The sequence below is a fragment of the Triticum urartu genome, chromosome 5, assembly GCF_003073215.2.
Source record: "Triticum urartu cultivar G1812 chromosome 5, Tu2.1, whole genome shotgun sequence".
NCBI lineage: Eukaryota > Viridiplantae > Streptophyta > Magnoliopsida > Poales > Poaceae > Triticum > Triticum urartu.
The window spans coordinates 234564468-234584539 of NC_053026.1; the positions used below are offsets into that span (position 1 = coordinate 234564468).

The 20072-nt window shown below is 39.3% G+C and overlaps 1 protein-coding gene across 1 annotated transcript; it reads right to left on the minus strand.

Annotated features, from left to right (window-relative positions):
• Positions 1–17248: 17248 nt before the first annotated feature.
• LOC125508480 (U-box domain-containing protein 44-like) lies at positions 17249–20066 on the minus strand. Its single transcript, XM_048673204.1, has 3 exons — positions 19870–20066; positions 18932–19138; positions 17249–18823 (listed from the first exon to the last, which is right to left on the minus strand). Exons 1-3 carry the CDS (start codon positions 19916–19918, stop codon positions 17556–17558), a joined length of 1524 nt encoding a protein of 507 aa, XP_048529161.1. The 5' UTR covers positions 19919–20066; the 3' UTR covers positions 17249–17555.
• Between the last annotated feature and the right edge of the window lie 6 nt (positions 20067–20072).

A 20072-nucleotide genomic window follows, 5' to 3' on the forward strand; every position in this document is an offset into this window, starting at 1 on the left:
TTCAACCCCTTCAAGCTAACCTACGTTGCGACTAAGTCCTTTCACAAGGGCATCTGTCGTGACAAGACCACGACACAAGTCATAGAAAGCCACTCAACATTTTCATCATGGTCTTCTCCTTATGATGACTCAATAGAAGAAAATAATTATAGAGAAACACACAAAAATATTTTTGGAGTTTTTAGTTTTTACCTAAAGGAAGCAAATTAACGAAGGAAAAACAAAATTGAGAAAAACTATTTACACAGGAAAGCTCCCGACCAGCAAAAGAAGAAGCGAGAAATGTTTTTGGGTTTTCTTTTTAATACTACAACTAATTAAACTAGAAAGGAAAATCGAAAAGAAGCGAGAAATATTTTTGGATTTTCTCTAAGTTTTGCAAGCACACAAGAAGAAAGCAAAAGTAAAACTAACAAGGATTATACAATGAAAGAGGAGGAACACCGACAACTAGAATGCAATGTGTGAACGTGAATGTAATGTCGGTGAGAAAATGTACTCCCCCAAGCTTAGGCTCTTGCCTAGCTTAGTAATCACCAACGCTGGTCTAGGTAATAATCAAAGTGGTGGCTCGTGGAGGCTCTCCGTGCAGCTTCTACTGCTACATTGTACTCACGTGCCTCACTCTCATAGATGAAACATATTTGTTTCCTCTGAAAATCAAAGAGAGCAGGTGCAGGCAAAATAACAGACACGACATGATATTTATTGAATATTAAGTTATAGTCATAGTTCGAAGCTCCATCCCTAATAAAATCATGGAGTTGCATTGCCTCAAAGTCTAAGTATTTGTCATGTAGAATAGGATCATTGGGCCTAGGCGAGACCCTAGCCTCGCAGCTATGCGAGAGGCATAAATTCCTCCATATAGATCACCATTACCGATGTTGCGATGCAACCTACGTGCAACAATTGCCCCAAGATTATACGGTTTAAGTCATGTTACGGCAGTGTGAATAATGCTCAAATTGGGGGCACAAAGTGCACTACAATCTTTTTTTACGAGAGATACATTTTCCATTAAACAGTGCAGAGTAACGAATAGCGGGAAAATGAATGCTTTTTATTCTAGCATGTGTAACTCCCCTATCCTCACCATTTCAAAGGCTGTTAAGGAACATCTCATAATCAGGTCTAGGTGGTTTGCTAAGCGAACCCCAATATGGAATTTTGCATGCATCATAGAATTCTTCTAGAGACATTCCATAGGATCTATCATATAAGTGAAACGAGACTCTAGAACTGCAAGAGTGATACTCAAACTTTTTCATGAACGAATGTGTAAGGTCGTAGTGTTGTGTGCACTTATCTGTGAGGAAGGGAGCGAGCTCAGTATTATGATTGTATTGTTTGAATTCTTCCTTAATACCCGCACCTATCAGGAATTCATCACACGGCCACCAGCATGATTTTGCTTCAGCGGTCCGTGCAAAACTTTCCCTTGGTTCGACATACGCTTGATGTACCGAGCTCTCACTTGAGGATCCCTCCGAGGACCACCTCCTCAAAGAACTCCTCCTAAATAAGTTCATTTTCCTAAGAACAAATTTCTAAAAAAAATTGGACCACTAAATGATGTCAATAAAACTTCACAAGATTGTTAGCAACTACTCATATGAATGTCTAGAGGCTATATCAAGCATTCAAACTACTTGGAACTCAAGTAATTCAACATGCAAGCTCATTTCTTGTAGCACCAAGAGAAGCTAATTATGCAAAATATAATACAGTAAAGCAAAACCTAACTGGAGCAATGGAGGAGTCACATACCAAGGAGCAATCCCCAAAACAGTTTCGGAAATGGAGCTCTGAGCAAAGAGATCAAAAATCTCAGGTTTGGGGGCAAGAACACGAGGGAGAGAGCTACCAGGAATTTTTTCTAGAGGTAAGGGATGAAGTGGGCTAAAGGGATAAGTGAGGGAGTCATGTGAGGCCCACAAGCCACATGGGCGCGCCTAGGGGGTCATGCCCATGTGCCCCGTGGGCAGTAGGGGCATCCCCCAAGGTTGTCATCAGTGCAAAAAATTCTCAAATATTCCAGAAAAAATCATGTTAAAATTTTACATCATTCTGAGCACTTTTATTTTTTGGCCATTTTTTATTGCACGGATAATTCAGAAAATAGGAAAATCATGGCATTTTGTTGTATTTAACTAAGAATAATAGAGAACAAATAGTAGGTACATAAGGTTGTGCTTACTAAATTCATCGACCTCATGCCCCAAAAAAGAATCCATTAATAAAGTTGATCAAGTCTTATTAACAAACTATTTACGAGTAACATGAATCCAAAGAATCTTCGTATAACACTAGGTTACCTCAACGGGTATATGCATCTCCCCAATAATAAGAGTTTTATATTCTTTTTTACAGTAGGAAGAGGGAGTTGAAAACTTCCAATAGTAATTTTCAAAGCTTTTTCAATAATATTAATACCATTCACTTGAAATTGTTTCTTCGGAAAGTGTATCGTATGCTCATCACCATTGATAAAGTGATCTTGCTTTTTTGCAAGCATTAATAGCCCCTGCAATATTCAAAAAGGGTCTATCAAGGATAATCGACATGTTGTTGTCCTTGGGCATATCAAGTATAACAAAGTCTATTAAGATAGTCACGTTTGCAACTACAACAGGCACATCCTCACAAATACCGATAGGTGTGGCAGTTGATTTTTAAACCATTTGCAATGATATATCAATAGGTGTCAGTTTATTCAAATCAAGCCTTCTATATAAAGAGAAAGGCATAACACTAACACCGGCTCCCAAATCACATAAAGCAGTTTGACATAGTTTCTTTTAATGGAGCATGGTATATTAGGTATTCCTGGATCTCCTAGTTTCTTAGGTACTCCATTCTTAAAAGAATAATTTGTGAGCATGGTGGAGATTTCAGCTTTAGGTATCTTTATTTTATTAGTGACAATATCATTCATATATTTAGCATATGGGTTCATCTTTAAAATATCAGTCAAACAAGTACTCAAAAAGACTGGCCTGAGCATTTTAGCAAAGCATTGAAATTCTTCCTCATCCTTATTCTTAGGTGTCTTAGTACAAAAGGCATGGGTTTCTAAGCCAATGGTTCTCTTTATTTACCATTTTTTCTAGCAATGGAATTTGTTTTATCGTAACGTTTATTCTTAGGAGGTGGGTTATCAAGATCAACAGCACGTTCTACTTGAGCATCATTATCAGGTTCTTTATCATTGTCTGGTTGAGCATCAACATGAATGTCATCATTATCATTATCATTATCACTATTTGAATGTTCATTACCAGATTGTGTCTCATCATCAGAGATAGAAACTTCATTACTATTCTCAGAAGGTTTTTCTACCTCATGTTCACTAGAAGCATGCAAAGTCCTATCATTTTTATTTTTATTTTTCTTCTTAGATGGACTAGATTTCTCTGAGAATCTTGTTCAATTCTTTTAGGGTGACCGCTTCAAAGTCCTATCATTTTTATTTTATTTTTTATTTTTCTTCTTAGATGTACTAGATTTCTATGAGAATCTTGTTCAATTCGTTTAGGGTGACCTTCAGGATAAAGTGGCTCCTGAGTCATTCTACCTCCTCTAGTCATTACTCTAACATCATAATCATTCATATTATTATTCATCTCATTGAGCAAATCATTTTGATACTTAGAAACTTGTTCTAAGTGAGTTTGGACCATGTATGCATGTTTACCTAGACCTTTCACATCATTAGCAATTCTAAACATTAAATCACTCAAACGATCTATCATGAAGGCATTATGTTTTAATTGCTTGGTAACATACATATTAAAGTGTTCTTGCTTAACAATGTAATTGTCAAATTTGTCCAGGCATTGACTAGCGGATTTATTATAAGCAATATCACCTTCAACAAATCTATTAAGAGAATTTACCTTTACTACCTGTGTCGGGGTGTCAATTCCATGTATTTCTTCAATAGGTGGTAAATTCTTAACATCTTTAGCTTTAATACCCTTTTCTTTCATAGATTTCTCTGCCTCTTGTATATCTTCGGGACGTGTCCAATCATTATCATTCCTCAATATATTATTCAATAGTTATTCCGCTTGTTCAACAGTTCGTTCCCTGAAACACAACCAACACAACTATCCAGGTAGTCCCTAGAAGCGTCGGTTAGTCTATTACAAAAGATATCCACTATTTCATTTTTCTCAACAGGATGATCAGGCAAAACATTAAGTAATTGGAGAAGCCTCCCTCAAGATTGAGGGAGATTCTCTTCTTTAATTTACGCAAAGTTAAATATTTCTTGAAAGGCAGCTTGTTTCTTATGAGTAGGAAAATATTTTTCGGAGAAGTAATATATCATATCCTGGGGACTACGCACACAGCCAGGAGCAAGAGTATGAAGCCATATCTTAGCATCACCTTTTAGTGAGAAAGGAAACAACTTAAGGATATAGTAGGAGCGATTTTTTTCCTCACGAGCAAATAGGGTGGTTATATCATTCAATTTAAAGGTGTGCCACAACAGTTTCTGATTCATAACCATAGAAAGGATCGGATTCAACCAAAGTAATTAACTCAAGATCAACAGGGAATTCATAATCCTTATCAGTGACAAAGATAGGTGAAGTAGAAAACTTAGGATCATATTTCATTCTTGCATTCAGAGATTTTCTTTTTCTTTTAGCTTACATAGTAATTTCTTAACATCATCTCTATCATTGCAAGCAAGAGGTTCTCTAGTTATCACCTCACCAACAACATAGCCCTCGGGTATCTTAGGAATTTCAATTGTAGGGGAGCTAGGTATAATAGTTGAATCATAAATTTCATCAGTTTCACCATTTTCAAATTCTTTAGCTTTAGCAAGTTGTTCATCAAGAAATTCACCTAGTGGACTAGTTTCATCAAGCAAAGTACTGGCATCATCAATAGCATCATACATAGTAGAAGTAGCATCATCAATTACGTGCGACACATCAGAATTAATAGCAGGTGGTGGTCTCGCAAGCCTATTCAAAACAGAAGGTGAACCAAGTGCAGAGCTAGATGGCAGTTCCTTACCGCCCCTTGTTTTAGAGGGAATGATCTCGGTTCTACCATCCTTCATATTCTTCATAGTGATCAACAGATATAAATCCCAAGTGACTCGGCAAATAGAGCTATGCTCCCCGGCAACGGCGCCAGAAAAAGTTCTTGATAATCCACAAGTATAGGGGATCGCAACAGTTTTCGAGGGTAGAGTATTCAACCCAAATTTATTGATTCGACACAAGGGGAGCCAAATAATACTTGTAAGTATTAGCAGTTGAGTTTTCAATTCAACCACACTTGGAGAACTAAATATATGCAGCAAATTGATCAGTGGCACAGTAGTATGGTAGTTTGATAGCGGTGGTAATAGTAACAGTAGTAACAGTAACAGTAGCATTATTGTAGTGATTTTAACAGCAGCAACATCAATAGTAACTTAGCAAAGATCAATATATGAAAAGCGTAGGCATTGGATCAATGATGGATAATTGTGTTTGATGACATTCATCATGTGACAGTAACAACCTAGAGCGACATAGAACTAGCTCCAATTCATCAATGTAATGTAGGCATGTATTCCATATATAGTCATACATGCTTATGATAAGAACTTGCATGACATATTTTGTCATACCCTCTCGTGGCAGCGCGGTCCCTAAGGAAACTAAGGGATATTAAGGCCTCCTTTTAATAGAGAACCAGAACAGAGCATTAACATATAGTGAATACATGAACTCCTCAAACTATGGTAATCATCGGAAAGAATCCCAATTATTGTCACCTTAGGGTATGCGGATCATAACACGTAATAGGTGCGTATAACTTCCAAGATAGGATCAAGAACTCAAATATATGCATGAAAGCATAAAGGGTTCAGATCTGAAATCATGGCACTCGAGCCCTAGTGACAAGCATTAAGCATAGCAAAGTCATAGCAACAACAATCTCAGAACATAGTGGATACTAGGGATCAAGCCCTAACAAATTGACTCGATTACATGGTAAATCTCATCCAACCCCATCACCGTCCAGCAGGCCTACAAAGGAATTACTCACTCCCTTTGGTGAGCATCATGAAATTGGTGATGAAGAAGGGTTGGTTATGATGATGGCGATGAATCCCCCTCCCCGGAGCCCCGAACGGACTCCAGATCTGGCCTCCCAATGAAGAACGGGAGGTGGCGGTGGCTCCATATCGTAAAACGCGATGAAAGTTCTTCTCCTATTTTTAATCCAAAAATAGTAATTTATAGGCTTGAGATTAGGGTCGGCGGAGCCATGTGGGCCCTATGAGCCACATGGGCACTCCCAGGGGGTGGTCGCGCCCATGTGCCTCGTGGGCCACTGGTGGGTCCCCTCTTGTGGATCTGCGCTCCAGTATTTTTTATATATTCCATAAGAAATCTCAAAAGGGTTTCGTCCAATTCTGAGAACTTTTATTTGTACACAAAAAACACCATGGTTGTTCTGCTGAAAACAGTGTCAGTCCGGGTTAGTTTCGTTTAAATCATGCAAATTAGAGTCCAAAACAAGAGCATAAGTGTTTGGAAAAGTAGATACGACGGAGACATATCATTCCTTATTTTAAGAATGAAATTGTTGTTATTGCACCCACACATGATAGTCCTATTGCCTTTTTGAATTATCCTAACTACACTATATCGGAGAAGTTTGCTCTTATTAAGGATTATATTGATGGGTTGCTTTTGTTGAGGAGAGTGTGTCCACGTACCCTCATAGACCGAAAGTGGAAGCGTTAGCTTAATGCAGTTGATGTAGTCGAACGTCTTCTTGATTCAGCCGATCAAGCACCGAACGTACGACACCTCTGAGTTCTGCACACGTTCAGCTCGATGGCGTCCCTCCAACTCTTGATCCAGCAAAGTGTCGAGGGAGAGTTCCGTCAGCATGATGGCGTGGTGACGGTGATGGTGAAGTGATCTGTGCAGGGCTTCGCCTAAGCACTACGTGAATATGACCGGAGGCGTAAACTGTGGAGGGGGCACTGCACACGGCTAACAATGTTTGTTCTGTGTTCTAGCGGTGCCCCCCTCATATATATAGGTTAGAGGGGAGGAGAGGCAGCCAAGGGGGCGCCCCAAGTAGGAGGAATCCTACTTGGGCACCTCCCAATTCGGCCTCCCCCCTTTCCTATTCCTATTCGGAGTAGGAAGGGAAGAGGGAGAAGGGGGAATCCTATTCCCTTTTTTCTTTCCTCCTTCCCCTTTCCTTCTCCAATTTGGCCAACCCATATGGGGGGCGCACCAGCCCCTTTGTGGCTAGTGTGTTTCCCCTCTTGGTCCATAAGGCCCATATAGTTTGTCGGGGGTAGCCCGGAACCCCTTCCGGTGACCCGATACGTACTCGGTACCCTCGAAACACTTCCGGTGTCCAAATACTATCGTCCTATATATGAATATTTACCTCTCCACCATTTCGAGACTCCTCGTCATGTGCGTGATCTCATCCGGGACTCAGAACAACATTTGATCACCAAATCACATAACTCATATAATACAAAATCGTTATTGAATGTTAAGCGTGCGGACCCTATGGGTTCGAGAACTATGTAGACATGACCGAGAAACCTCTCCGGTCAATAACCAATAGCAGCACCTGGATGCTCATATTGGTTCCCACATATTCTATGAAGATCTTTATCGGTCGTACCATAATGACAACATACGTTATTCCCTTTGTCATCGGTATGTTACATGCCCGAGATTCGATCATTAGTATCTTCATACCTAGTTCAATCTGTTACCGGCAAGTCTCTTTACTCGTTCCGTAATGCATCATCATGCAACTAACTCATTAGTCACATTGCTTGCAAGGCTTATCATGATGTGCATTACCGAGAGGGCCCAGAGATACATCTCCGATACTCGGAGTGGCAAATCCTAATGTCGATCTATGCCAACCCAACAAACACCTTTGGAGATACCTGTAGAGCATCTTTATGATCACCCAGTTATGTTGTGACGTTTGGTAGCACACAAGGTATTCCTCCGGTATTCGGGAGTTGCATAATCTCATAGTCAAAGGAATATGTATAAGTCATGAAGAAAGCAGTAGCAATAAAACTTAATGATCATTATGCTAAGCTAACGGGTAGGTCTTGTCCATCACATCATTCTCCTAATGATGTGATCCTGTTCATCAAATGACAACACATGTCTATGGTTAGGAAACTTAATCATCTTTGATTAATGAGCTAGTCTAGTAGAGGCTTACTAGGGACACAGTGTTTTGTCTATGTATCCACACATGTATCAAGTTTCCGGTTAATACAATTCTAGCATGAATAATAAACATTTATCATGATATAAGGAAATATAAAATAACAAATTTATTATTGCCTCTAGGGCATATTTCCTTCAGCTTTTTACTATTACACATGATAATTTTGATGAATATAATATGCATGTGCTTTCTGCTCCTATTTGCAATTATTATGAGAGAGGAACCACATCTTCACCTCTCTATGTTTCCAACACAATAAAACTGCAACAAACTATGATATGTATCGACCTTTACTATGTGTGCATGAATTGTTCTTTTATGGCATGTCGATGCATAGGAAGAGAGTTAGACTCCATTGTTATGTGATATATATTACTTTGTGCTCACTACTAAATTACAAATCAATGTTACTTAAAATTGGCATTGATATTCCATGGGATCTGGGTGGATCTATTACTTGAGCACTTTATGCCTAGCTTAATGGCTTTAAAGAAAGCGTTGTCTGGGAGACAATCTAGAAGTTTTAGAGTCATTTACTTATGTTGTGTGCTTCTAAAAGTTTAAAACAAAAAATATAGAGGGGAACCTAAAACTTTCTCAAAAATAAAAGTGAAAGTAAGAAAGATGAGCATTGTTGAAGTGGGAGCTAGCCTTGAACTTTGTTCATGCCCATGGAAACTTTGTGAACCTTGATTACAGAAACCTCTGAACAAAAATAATTACCCCCTTGTACAAATCCATTGTATTATAAAAATTATGTGCCAAGATTTATCGTTAGGGTGTTTAAATTGCTTGTTTGGTATGTGCGGTGCAAAAACAGAAACTTTGGCGGTGGTGCGTCAATTTATATTTTTTTACTGGAACATCAAAAGTTTCTAAAATTTTTACATAGTACTTCTATGAAAATTATTTATTTTGTCCTAATTTTTCAGAAAGTTTTGAGTTACATAAGTATATGTACCATCTGCATCTTCACAGACTGTCCTATTTTCATAGATTGTTGATATAATTTCGTTATTTGCTTATGTTTGAAATCTTGTTGAGCCCCGTTGACTTGGGAGCCATAGAATTGTGATATCATACATTGGGTAATGTTTGATTATAATTATACAATAATATTACAGTAGGACATGATGGGATTTGATGTTATATGTACTAACCCCGATAAAAAGTTTGGTTAAGTTTCGTGTGGATGAAGTGTTCGAAGATCGAGGCAGTATCGATATGAGGAGAATAAGGAGAGGCAAGAGTTAAAGCTTGGGGATGCCCAAGGCACCCCAAGTAAATATTCAAGGAGACTCAAATGTCTAATCTTGGGGGTTCCCCGGAAGGCATCCCATCTTTATTCAACAATTATCGGTATGTTTTTTTTCTGTTTTGTTCACATGGTATGCGTAAATTCTTGGAGCATCATGTGTTTTTTATTTTTATTTTAGTGCTGCACCATGATAGTATGAGATAGTCCTTGGTTGATTTATGGAATGCTCTTTGCACTTCCCTTATATCTTTTGAGTATGGCTTTATAGAATGCTTCATGAGCTTCACTTATATCATTTGGTTGGATGTTTGTTTCTCTACATCTAGAAAACTTGCTATTTTGCTTCACTTATATTTATTAGAGTGTGGTATTTTGTAGAAAGAATTAAACTCTCTTGCTTCACTTATACCTATTTAAAGAGTCAATGGGAATTGGTCATTCACATGGTTAGTCATAAAATCCTACATAAAACTTTTAGCTCACTAAATATGATATGTTTGATTCCTTGCAATAGTTTTGCGATATAGAGATGGTAATATGTGGGAGGTACTAGTGAATGGTTGTGGTTTAGTAATAAAATTGGTGTTGAGGTTTGTGATTCCCGAAGCATGCACGTATAGTCTTTAGTTATGCTAAGAAGTTGGAGCATGATTTATTATTGCGTGTATTCCTTTGCATGGAGGTCGGCCGCGCGCGATGGTTAACTCCTACCGACCTACCCCTTAGGGGCATGTGTAGTAGTACTTTACTTTGAGGGCTAATAGACTTTTGCAATAAGTATGTGAGTTCTTTATGACTAATGTGAGTCCATGAATTATACGCACTCTCACCTTTCCGCAATTTGCTAGCCTCTTCTGTAACGTGCATTATTGCCCTTTCTCACCTCGAGAGTTGGTGCAAACTTCGCCGGTGCATCCAAACCCTGTGATATGATGCGCTCTATCACACATTATGGCATTTCCATAGCCACAATACCTACCTATTATGGTATTTCCATAGCCATTCTCAGATATATTGCCATGCAACTTCCATCATCATCATATACATGACTTGAGCATTCATTATCATATTGCTTTGCATGACCGTAAGATAGCTAGCATGATATTTTCATGGCTTATCTGTTTTTTTATCTTTGCTACGCTAGAGTCATATTGTTCTAGATATCGAGTTGTAATATTGAGTTGTAAGTAAATAAAAGTGTGATGATCATCATTATTAGAGCATTGTCCCGGTGAGGAAAGGATGATGGAGACTATGATTCTGCCGCAAGTCGGGAGGAGACACCAGACAAAAAAAGAAAAGAAGAAGAAAAAAAGAGCCCAAAAAAAGAAAAAGAAAAAGAAAAATGAGAGAAAACGAAAAAATGAGAGAAAAAGAGAGAAGGGGAAATGTTACTATACTTTACCATGCCTGTGCTTTAGAGTAGCACCATGTTTTTCATATAGAGAGTCTCCTATGTTCTCACTTTCATATACTAGTGGTAATCTTTTATTATAGAACTTGGCTTGTATACTCCGATGATGGGCTTCCTCAAATGCCCGAGGTCTTCATGAGCAAGCAAATTGGATGCACACCCACTTAGTTTTTAGTGTGAGCTTTCATACACTTATATCTCTTAGTGCATCTGTTGCATGGTAATCCCTACTCCTCGCATTGACATCATTCGATGGGCATCTCCATAGCCCGTTGATTAGTCGCGTGGATATGAGACTTTCTTTCTTTTTTGTCTTCTCCATATTAATCTCTACCACTGCATTCTATTGCACACATATTGCTATGTACATGGCTTGCGCTCATGTATTGCATGGGGATTGAAAAAGCTGAAGCACGTTAAAAAGTATGAACCAATTGCTTGGCTAACACCGGGGTAGTACATGATTTATATTTCGTGTTAAGAAGATGGAGCATGAAAAGGCTATATTATTTTGTAGGGATAGCACTCTTTAGCATTTCTATTTTAAAAGGCATGATTGTTTGTTGGTATGCCAGAGTATTGATGTGTTTATATCAAATTATGGAATATTGCTTTGAATCACTCGTATCTTAATATTCACGCCATGATTAGATTATATGATCTAGATTATGTTAGGTAGCATTCCACATAAAAATACCTTTTTTTATCATTTACCTACTTGGGGAAGGGCGGGAATTAAGCTTGGGAATGCTGATACGTCTCCGTCGTATCTATATTTTTTTGTTGTTTCATGCCAATATTCTACAATTTTCATATACTTTTGGCAACATTTTATATTATTTTTGGGACTAACATATTAATTCAGTGCCTAGTGCTAGTTTATGTTTGTTGCATATTTTTTTGTTTCATGTAATGTCTATATCAAACGAAGTCCAAACGTGATAAAAATTTGTGGAGTTTTATTTTGGAATATATGTGATTTTTGGGAAGAATAATCAACGCAAGACGGTGCCCGAGGTGGCCACAAGCCACCTAGGCGCACCCATGTGGCTTGTGGCCCCCTCGTAAGTCGGTTGACGCCCTTCTTTCGCAACAATAAAGATTATATCAGGAAAAAATGTGTTAAAATTTCAGCCCGGTCAGAGTTATGGATCTCCGAGAATTTAAGAATCGGTTTTCAGCCTGAAAACAAAAAACGCAAAACAGAAGAAAACAGATAGAGATCCAATCTGGGAGGGGCTCCTGCCCTCCGGGAGCCATGGAGACCATGGATGAGAGGGGAAACTCTCCTCCCATCTAGGGGGGCACCAAGCAAGAAAATGAAGGAGGGGGCTCTCTCCTCCTCTCACCTGGTGCGCTGGAACGACGCCAGGCAATCATCATGACGACGATCTACACCAACAACTTCGCGGCCGTCATCACCAAATCTCTCCCCCTCTGTGCAACGGTGTAACCTCTCTATTCCTAATGTAATTCTTTATTTAAACATGGTGCTTCATGCTATATATTATCCAATGATGTATGGCCATCCTATGATGTTTGAGTAGATTTGTTTTGTCCTATGGGTTGATTGATGATCGTGATTGTTTGAGTTGTATGTTTTATTTTGGTATTGTCCTATGGTGCCGTCCATGTCACGCAAGCATGTGGGATTACCGTTGTAGGTTGTTGCAATACTTTCATGATTCGCTTATAGTGGATGGCGAGAGTGACAGAAGCTTCTACCCGAGTAAGGGGTTGTTGTGTATGGGAGTAAAAAGGACTTGATACTTAATGCTATGGTTGGGTTTTACCTTAATGTTCTTTCGTAGTTGTGGATGCTTACTAGAGTTTCAATCATAAGTTCATATGATCCAAGTACGGAAAGTATGTTAGCTCATGCCTCTCCCTCATATAAAATTATAATAATGATTACCGGTCTAGTTATCGATTGCCTAGGGACAAAATCCTTCTGTTGTTTTACAAAAATAATATTTCTACTAAATAACTAATTTTTTATTATCTCATAAAGTACTTCTAGTTTTATTCTTGCAAAGTAGTTATAGATTACACCTACAAAGTACTTCTAATTTCATACTTGTTGTAGGTGAAAGCAAATGTTAAGTGTGCGTAGAGTTGTATCTGTGGTCAATAGAACTTGAAGAGAATATAAATTCTACCTTTAGCTCCTCATTGGGTTCGATACTCTTATTTATCGAAAAATCTACAATTGATCCCCCATACTTGTGGGTTATCACTCTTCAGGGTGTACGTCGGCAGGTATGACGGACGCGACCGGCGACGACGCAGCACACTAGCATGCTCCTGCGGCCCTCACGTCCTCCCATGGCAGGATGACCATACTGGCTGCACTTTAGTGGGGAAACTTTAGACGCCGAAGGAGCGCGCACTTGAGGAAGACGACGCAAGCGACCTCGTTGACGAACACAGCGAGCGTCTCGGTGTCTCCGCTGCGCCACGACAAGTAGAGCGGGCGCCCCGTGTAGCCCTGGAACTCAGACCAACGCGCGTCCTCCCATAGGCTCGGTGCTGCGTCGGGTCCGACAGTAGCGCGTACACCTCATTGAGCACCACGGCCATGCCCGGCGTTGCCGCCGTTACCCTCGACGTCCGGGTAGCAGCGCTTCTGCAGCGCCTGATAGCTGGCTTTGAAGTCGTCATATGGCGATGAGGGCTCTACCCCCAGCAGCTCGTACAGGTCATAGTCTGTCGCCCACGACGAGCCCTCATGGCCACTAGAGCTGGATGGGCAGTACACGGACCCGAAGCTGCCGCTCCCGCATGAAGCTCCCCGACGGGCAGGAGGTCGCCATCAAGCGCGTCGAGCGAGTGTCCACCGGCGTACGCCGGCGGCGGAGGTTCGACGCGGAACGGGTGCAGGCAGTCGGTGATGTCGAAGGTGGTGGCGGAGCTGGAGTGGGCCGTGATGCTCTGCGAGGAGTGTATCATATGGTCGGCGAGCGGTGGGCGAAACATCAGCTCCTTTTAGTTCTACCGATTTTACAAAAAAACTTGAGTACCTGTGTATTACATCATTTTCACCGATGTGTCTAGTCAAAGCCAACTGGATCCAGTTGATCGGTGCCACCTCATCAAATACGGTAGCCAAATTTGTATTAGAGACCGTAGGTGAACCCTTTTGACAAGTTTAGGGACCGTATTTCAGGTAATTTGAACTACAAGGACTAAAGTGGGTTCCAGCTTAAGTGTCGAGATTGTGGGTGAATTTTCCCCACTTTAATCCCTGTAGTTCAAAATACCTAAAATACGGTCCCTAAACTTAGCCTTCATCCAGCTCCTCAATCTTTTCTTTTGGGTTTCAACCCAGCAAAAGTTATGGCTTTTTAAACTTTCTAAACTCTCAAATAAATACATGTGAAGACAAGATCTAGGCTGATTTCTTTGTTAACGTCTCTGGATCATGTTTGCACAAGGTGAGTGGCAGGGGACCATGGTGTTTCTTTTTTTGGAAGCATGTGCGAGGGACTGGTTACACTTTTCATATTAGAAGGGTCTGCTCAATTAAATTAGGGAGCCCTCGGGCGCTAAGTTGTCATGTCCTTACTTGTTATATCTGGTTGTGAGCATTAATTTTGTTGTCATCTTTTTTAAAAAAATAGTGCAATTATGCCATTTAGTATATTTTGGCATTGTTGATACAGATTAAAGGGACTAGTGAAGGACGGTAAGTGTTTTAGCGGGTTTTAGTATCATGAGTAAAGAGTGTTGTACACCTGCAAAAAAAGTGAAGTATTGTGGATTGACGTTCGTCAAAAATTGAAGTGCCGAAGGACTCGATGAAGGCTAAGCTAGTATATGCTTCTTTGTGTGTGTGTGTGTGATGAGAAAAACGTTTTGGAGGCCGAGCTCCATGGATGCTTTTATTTTTGAAAATTTCAAATTCAAATTTTTATGGTTCAAAAAAATCTGAAAAAATATGTGTGTATGTAAGGATGTAGCTCACATGTGTGTAAAAATTCATGATTAAATACCTTGAGTTGCGACCTGTACAAAAAAGATAAATTCATATCCTAAAAGGATGAATAGTATAATGTATTAAACAGCCCAAATTTGTGTTTTTTGCACAACCCTCATTTCAATGTATTTTGAACCAAAAATTTACACACATGTGTGTTATGCCTTCATGTATATCTGTAATTTATTTCAGAATTTTTTGAAATGTAAAAATATGAATTTCGATGAAATTTCAAATTTAAATTTGGAGGTCTCACCGGAGGCCGAGCTCCAAAAGGGTTTTCCGGTGTGTGTTAGACTAAATAAGGATTAGGCCTCTTCCAATGCACCGGTGCTTAGATGAAGTGTTAAACACATTAAAAAGTTTAGCAACTAAAGCCTTGGCCACTTCCAATGCATTGGTGCTTACCTGTAGTGCTAAGTGCATCAAAAATCTTAGCAACTAGTCTTCACAATGCATAGGTGCTTAGCTTTTGTAGCTAAGTTTCACTTATTGAATTGTTTAACAATTAAACTTCTTCATGTATTGGTTGGTAGTCATTGTGCATAGGTCCGCGTGCTTAGCACCGTTTCCTCTTGAGGTCACCAAGACTACCCACAATGGGAGTAACATAGGTGGTAACATCACATATATTTAGACAAATAGATGATGTGGCAAGTAATTAATAAAGAAAGAGAGTGATGTGGTAACATAGCTAGGTACTATGCATGCCGACTAGTTAATTTTGACGAGGTGTCGTAGAACTAAATGAAGAAAGAGAGAGTTGAGTATCATATCATGATACCGTATCATAATAAATGCTATGCTACTATGTGTCATGCATGGCAATAAATAAAGTATTACATGATACTAATATATGATACTATGCATTAATGTTCTCTTCTTTTTAATTGTTTTGACAAATCACTTTTTTGCTTATTTGACACCCTTAGCACATGTACACCATGGAGCATTGGAAAGGGTCATGCGTGGGTACTTAACTTGTTGTTGCTAAGCTTCCTCATTTAGCAACTAAATTCTTTCATGCATTGGTGAGCTACTTTCATTTAAATGTTTTGCCTAAATTTGCGCGCTTAGCATTGTTTCTTTGTAGGGTCACTACACTCATTTCTTCTCTTAATTAACTTGCCACATCATAGGTTTTTGCTTAGATGATAGCTTTAGAATCTATACAAGCTGGAGCATTCCTTAAACAGGCCGATAAAGTGCATGGCTATGTGTTCAAAATTTAGGCCTGTTTGGTTTCAATAAGTCACCTGACTTATAAGTCAGGTGATTTAAAACCAGTGACTTATAAGTCACGCCTGTTTGATTGTTACCTGACTTATAAGTCACCTGACCACACATTTCCAGCTTGTTTTTTTTTATGTAAAGATGGTGAGACCCATGTAAAAGGGGGTGACTTATAAGTTTTAAGTTAGGATGAAGCAACTTATGACTTATAAGTTGGGTCTGTTTGATAAAATAAGTCATTTTTTTACTTTTCGACTTATAAGTTGGTGACTTATTTGGAACCAAACAAGGCCTTAATGTGTGGATGGAGGATTACAATTGAGCTGGAAAGGGAAAGATTTTAGCTGGAAGGAGAGAAAGAACAATTTAACGGTAGAAAGAAGTTAAAAATACCACTTCATGCACATGTGCCGGTGTTAAACTACTGAAATATATCAGACGTCGAACTACTGAAATATGTATTCTCAGAGCAATTAACTACTTGATTAAAGATTGCACAAGCTATGAACTCAGCTGGTACTGAAATATGTATTCTCAGAGCAATTAACTACTTCATTAAAGATTGCACAAACTTAACTACTTAATTAAAGATTGCACAAACTATGAACTCAGCTGGAACACGCATCATACGGAACCATAACACACTCCCGTCCGATGAACAACACAAGGAATGAATGAAAACTACAAAATTTATTGTGTGCAAAAGCTCTTTCTTTCTCTTTCAGGTTTCAACCAACTTATGTATGATTACAGCATGAACACAAAAATGAGAGCCGCTAAATGGCTCTCGACTATGAACAGCAAAATAAAAAAATTACTATAAAAAAATAAAAAAATAACTTTTTTTATGGAAAATGTTTTGGTGCGTGAGGTTCGTGCCAATTTTCAACGGGTTTGCACATCTAAGTAGCTCTCAGTAGAAAAAAAAAAATCAAAATTGGTGGTATGTGAAACAGTTTACTGTTTATGTTTTGTTCAGACCAATATTTTTCTTTCTCTCAGATGTTCAAACGCGTTGAAAATTGGTACAGACATGCAAAAATAATCAGTTTTTTTATTTTTCTAGTATTTTATTATTTTACTGTTCATCGAGATCAGATGGGCTCAGGCACAGAAATGGATATTCACACAAAAATATCATGCTATGCATCTGAGCATCTGAATAATACAGATACAACAAGCATACAGGGTGGAAATATACACTATACGATACACACCAACAATACCTTCAGTTCCCATTCTATCAATTCGATTAGTTTGGGAACTACTTGGAGAGCGGCAGTACTAACACGATTAAGCTGGGAAAGCAACTGATTGGTGTGAGATTAGGCATGCGCCAATATTTGAGTTACGTATCTTTATGCAACCCAAAGGATCTGCAGGCGACCGGTATAAGAGAACTAGCCTACTTCTGCATAACATGGTCACTGTGCTCCGATCTTCGAAAATATCCCAGAGAAATTGGGCAGCTTATCAACATGCTTTAGTGCTCGCTCTGCAATTTGCCTTGTCCTAAAGTCACCATGCCTGAAAGCTTCAACCAAGGCTGTACTGACATTTTGGTTTCCCGAGATCTCATAAGCTATTTCATCCGTCCTAAGGATCCTTTCTACTGCCCACACCGCTCTCTGCCTCAGCGCCTCAGTCCGATTCTCACACAATACATCAAGAATTGGTTTGACGCCCTCTGCGTCGCACAGGACCATCACACCTTGATCAATGTCCACTCCATCGTCTAATAATGTGGACAGTGCTGTTAGAGAGGCTTCAACAACTTTCTCATTGTTGTGATCCAAGCAAGCAACCAACTTCTCCACCACCTTCCCTTCCAAGAGACAGAAGCTTTCCCTTGACGAACATATTCCATGATGAACTCTACAGACACCAGTTTCTACAGACTTCTGACTGAGGCATGGAAATATTGAAAAACACAATCCCCCGTTGGGAGGTGGCAGAATCTTCGTTAGATGCTTTGACTGGCCAGATAGATTTCCTAGTGCGGTGGCAGAGACAATCTGGACAGTGTCAAGACCATTCATCTGAAGCAGATCACTAAATAGTGCAGTGAGATTGTATTCACGAGCAACAGCAATGATATCTGGATCATCCTCCAAGATAAATGTGATCCGGGAGACTATCCTAACTAGACCTTCAAGAAAAGGGTTGACGAAACGCCCCCCACGACTCTCCCCTTGTCTGATCATTATCACTTTGGATATTATTGTGGTGAAAGCCCCATCTTCAACAAGACGTCTGGTTAGCACCGAATCCTGCAGAGGAAGATCAGCTACAAGACCAGCAGCTGGTGCTTGCTCTTCAGAAATACCATTGTTGTCGGCAATGACTCTAATCAAGCTGCTGAGTTGACTAAAATTTCCACGAAAAGCTTCAGCCAGTTCTTGACCCATACATGGTGATATGTTATTCAAGAGCTTGATGGAAGCCATGCGAACCTCTCTTTGAGGTGCTTCAATAAACTGAATTAAACTGACAGTAGCCCCTGAGCTTTTGATGGCATCAACTATGCCTTGGACAGTTGTAGAAGAACTAGTTAAACCAACAAGCACCTGGAGTAACTTACACTCAGTTGCAGGTCCTGTATTGCTGATGAGATGAAGCAGATTGTGAACAATTTCTTCAGATACCAGTGTCTGCCTGTTGTGGTCAAGTGGAATGGACTGAAAATTTGCACCTGATGCCACAACATTTGCAAGAATTGTTGCTGATACCTTCTTCAACCTCATTGGAAGCTGATTACTGCCAACTGTAAAGAGGTCTGCTATGAGAGGTGGGAGAATACCTGCTTCAATTAGTATCTTCGCACTGACGTCGTAAGATGAAATTTGATTCAGTGCCTTCAGAGCTGCTTCTCTAGCCTCCCTATTCCCACTTTTCATGATATTGACTAGTGCGGAGCCTGCTGTTTGTGCCACAAAGACCTTCACCTCGTTGGTTAAAACAAGCTCCCCAACATAAGCAGCCATAGATAATTGTGTATCAGCTGAACCTACAAATGCACACAAGAAGGAACTAAGCCCTGAGTACAAAGAAAGAACATTGGAAAATGAATATCAGTCATAACACATTTCTATCGTTCCAGTGACACATTTTTTATACAGTGCACGTGCTAACTAGAAGATACCCATAGTAAGAAAAATCTAATACTTAAGTGGACATATACCAACTGAACCTTGCACATAATAGTTAACCCAATCAACATGAACTGCCCCAACATATTGATGTTAGAGGGGGAATTCTTATCCATGCACTGAAGTAATACCACAGTGACAAAGCTATATACAAGTGAACTGAAATAATCTGTTCGAAATAGTTCATCTTAGGCATGCAGCAATCCCATGATTAATTACCTTCATCTTGAAATAAATTTGAATTCTGCAGCTAGGCAGCTGGGTAATGCACCACATCCTAATGTATATAATTACTCTCTTTTTATCTTATGAGTCTAATTCCTCGTATGTTATAATTTTCTGCTTTATGTATTTGAAAAAGTATTTTTATAACTATGGTAACAAAAAGTGGTGAGAAACGACTATTCAATATGGATGGTGAGATAAAAGAGCAATAAAACAGGAATGCAGGAAAGCAAAACACAGATAAGAAGCAAATTAATGAGAATATCGCCAGGGGTAGCACATATCACTGTCAGTAGTTTAATGGCAATGGCAACATACATGACCTCTGCCTTTTTTTTAAATAAGGAAATTGTATAAATAATACCTTCAAGAAGAAGCCTAAGAAGCGGTTGCAGTCTACCGTTTTCCGCCATCTGTCTAACATTTTTTTCACAGCTCTCCAAATTCACAAGTGTCTTATCAGCCCTATCAACTGTCAACAGGTTTTCTATTTTACTACTTGACAAGCCAACAAGTATAAGTATGGCCCCAGGAACGCTCCCAATTTTTTCTGAAAGAGGTTTATAT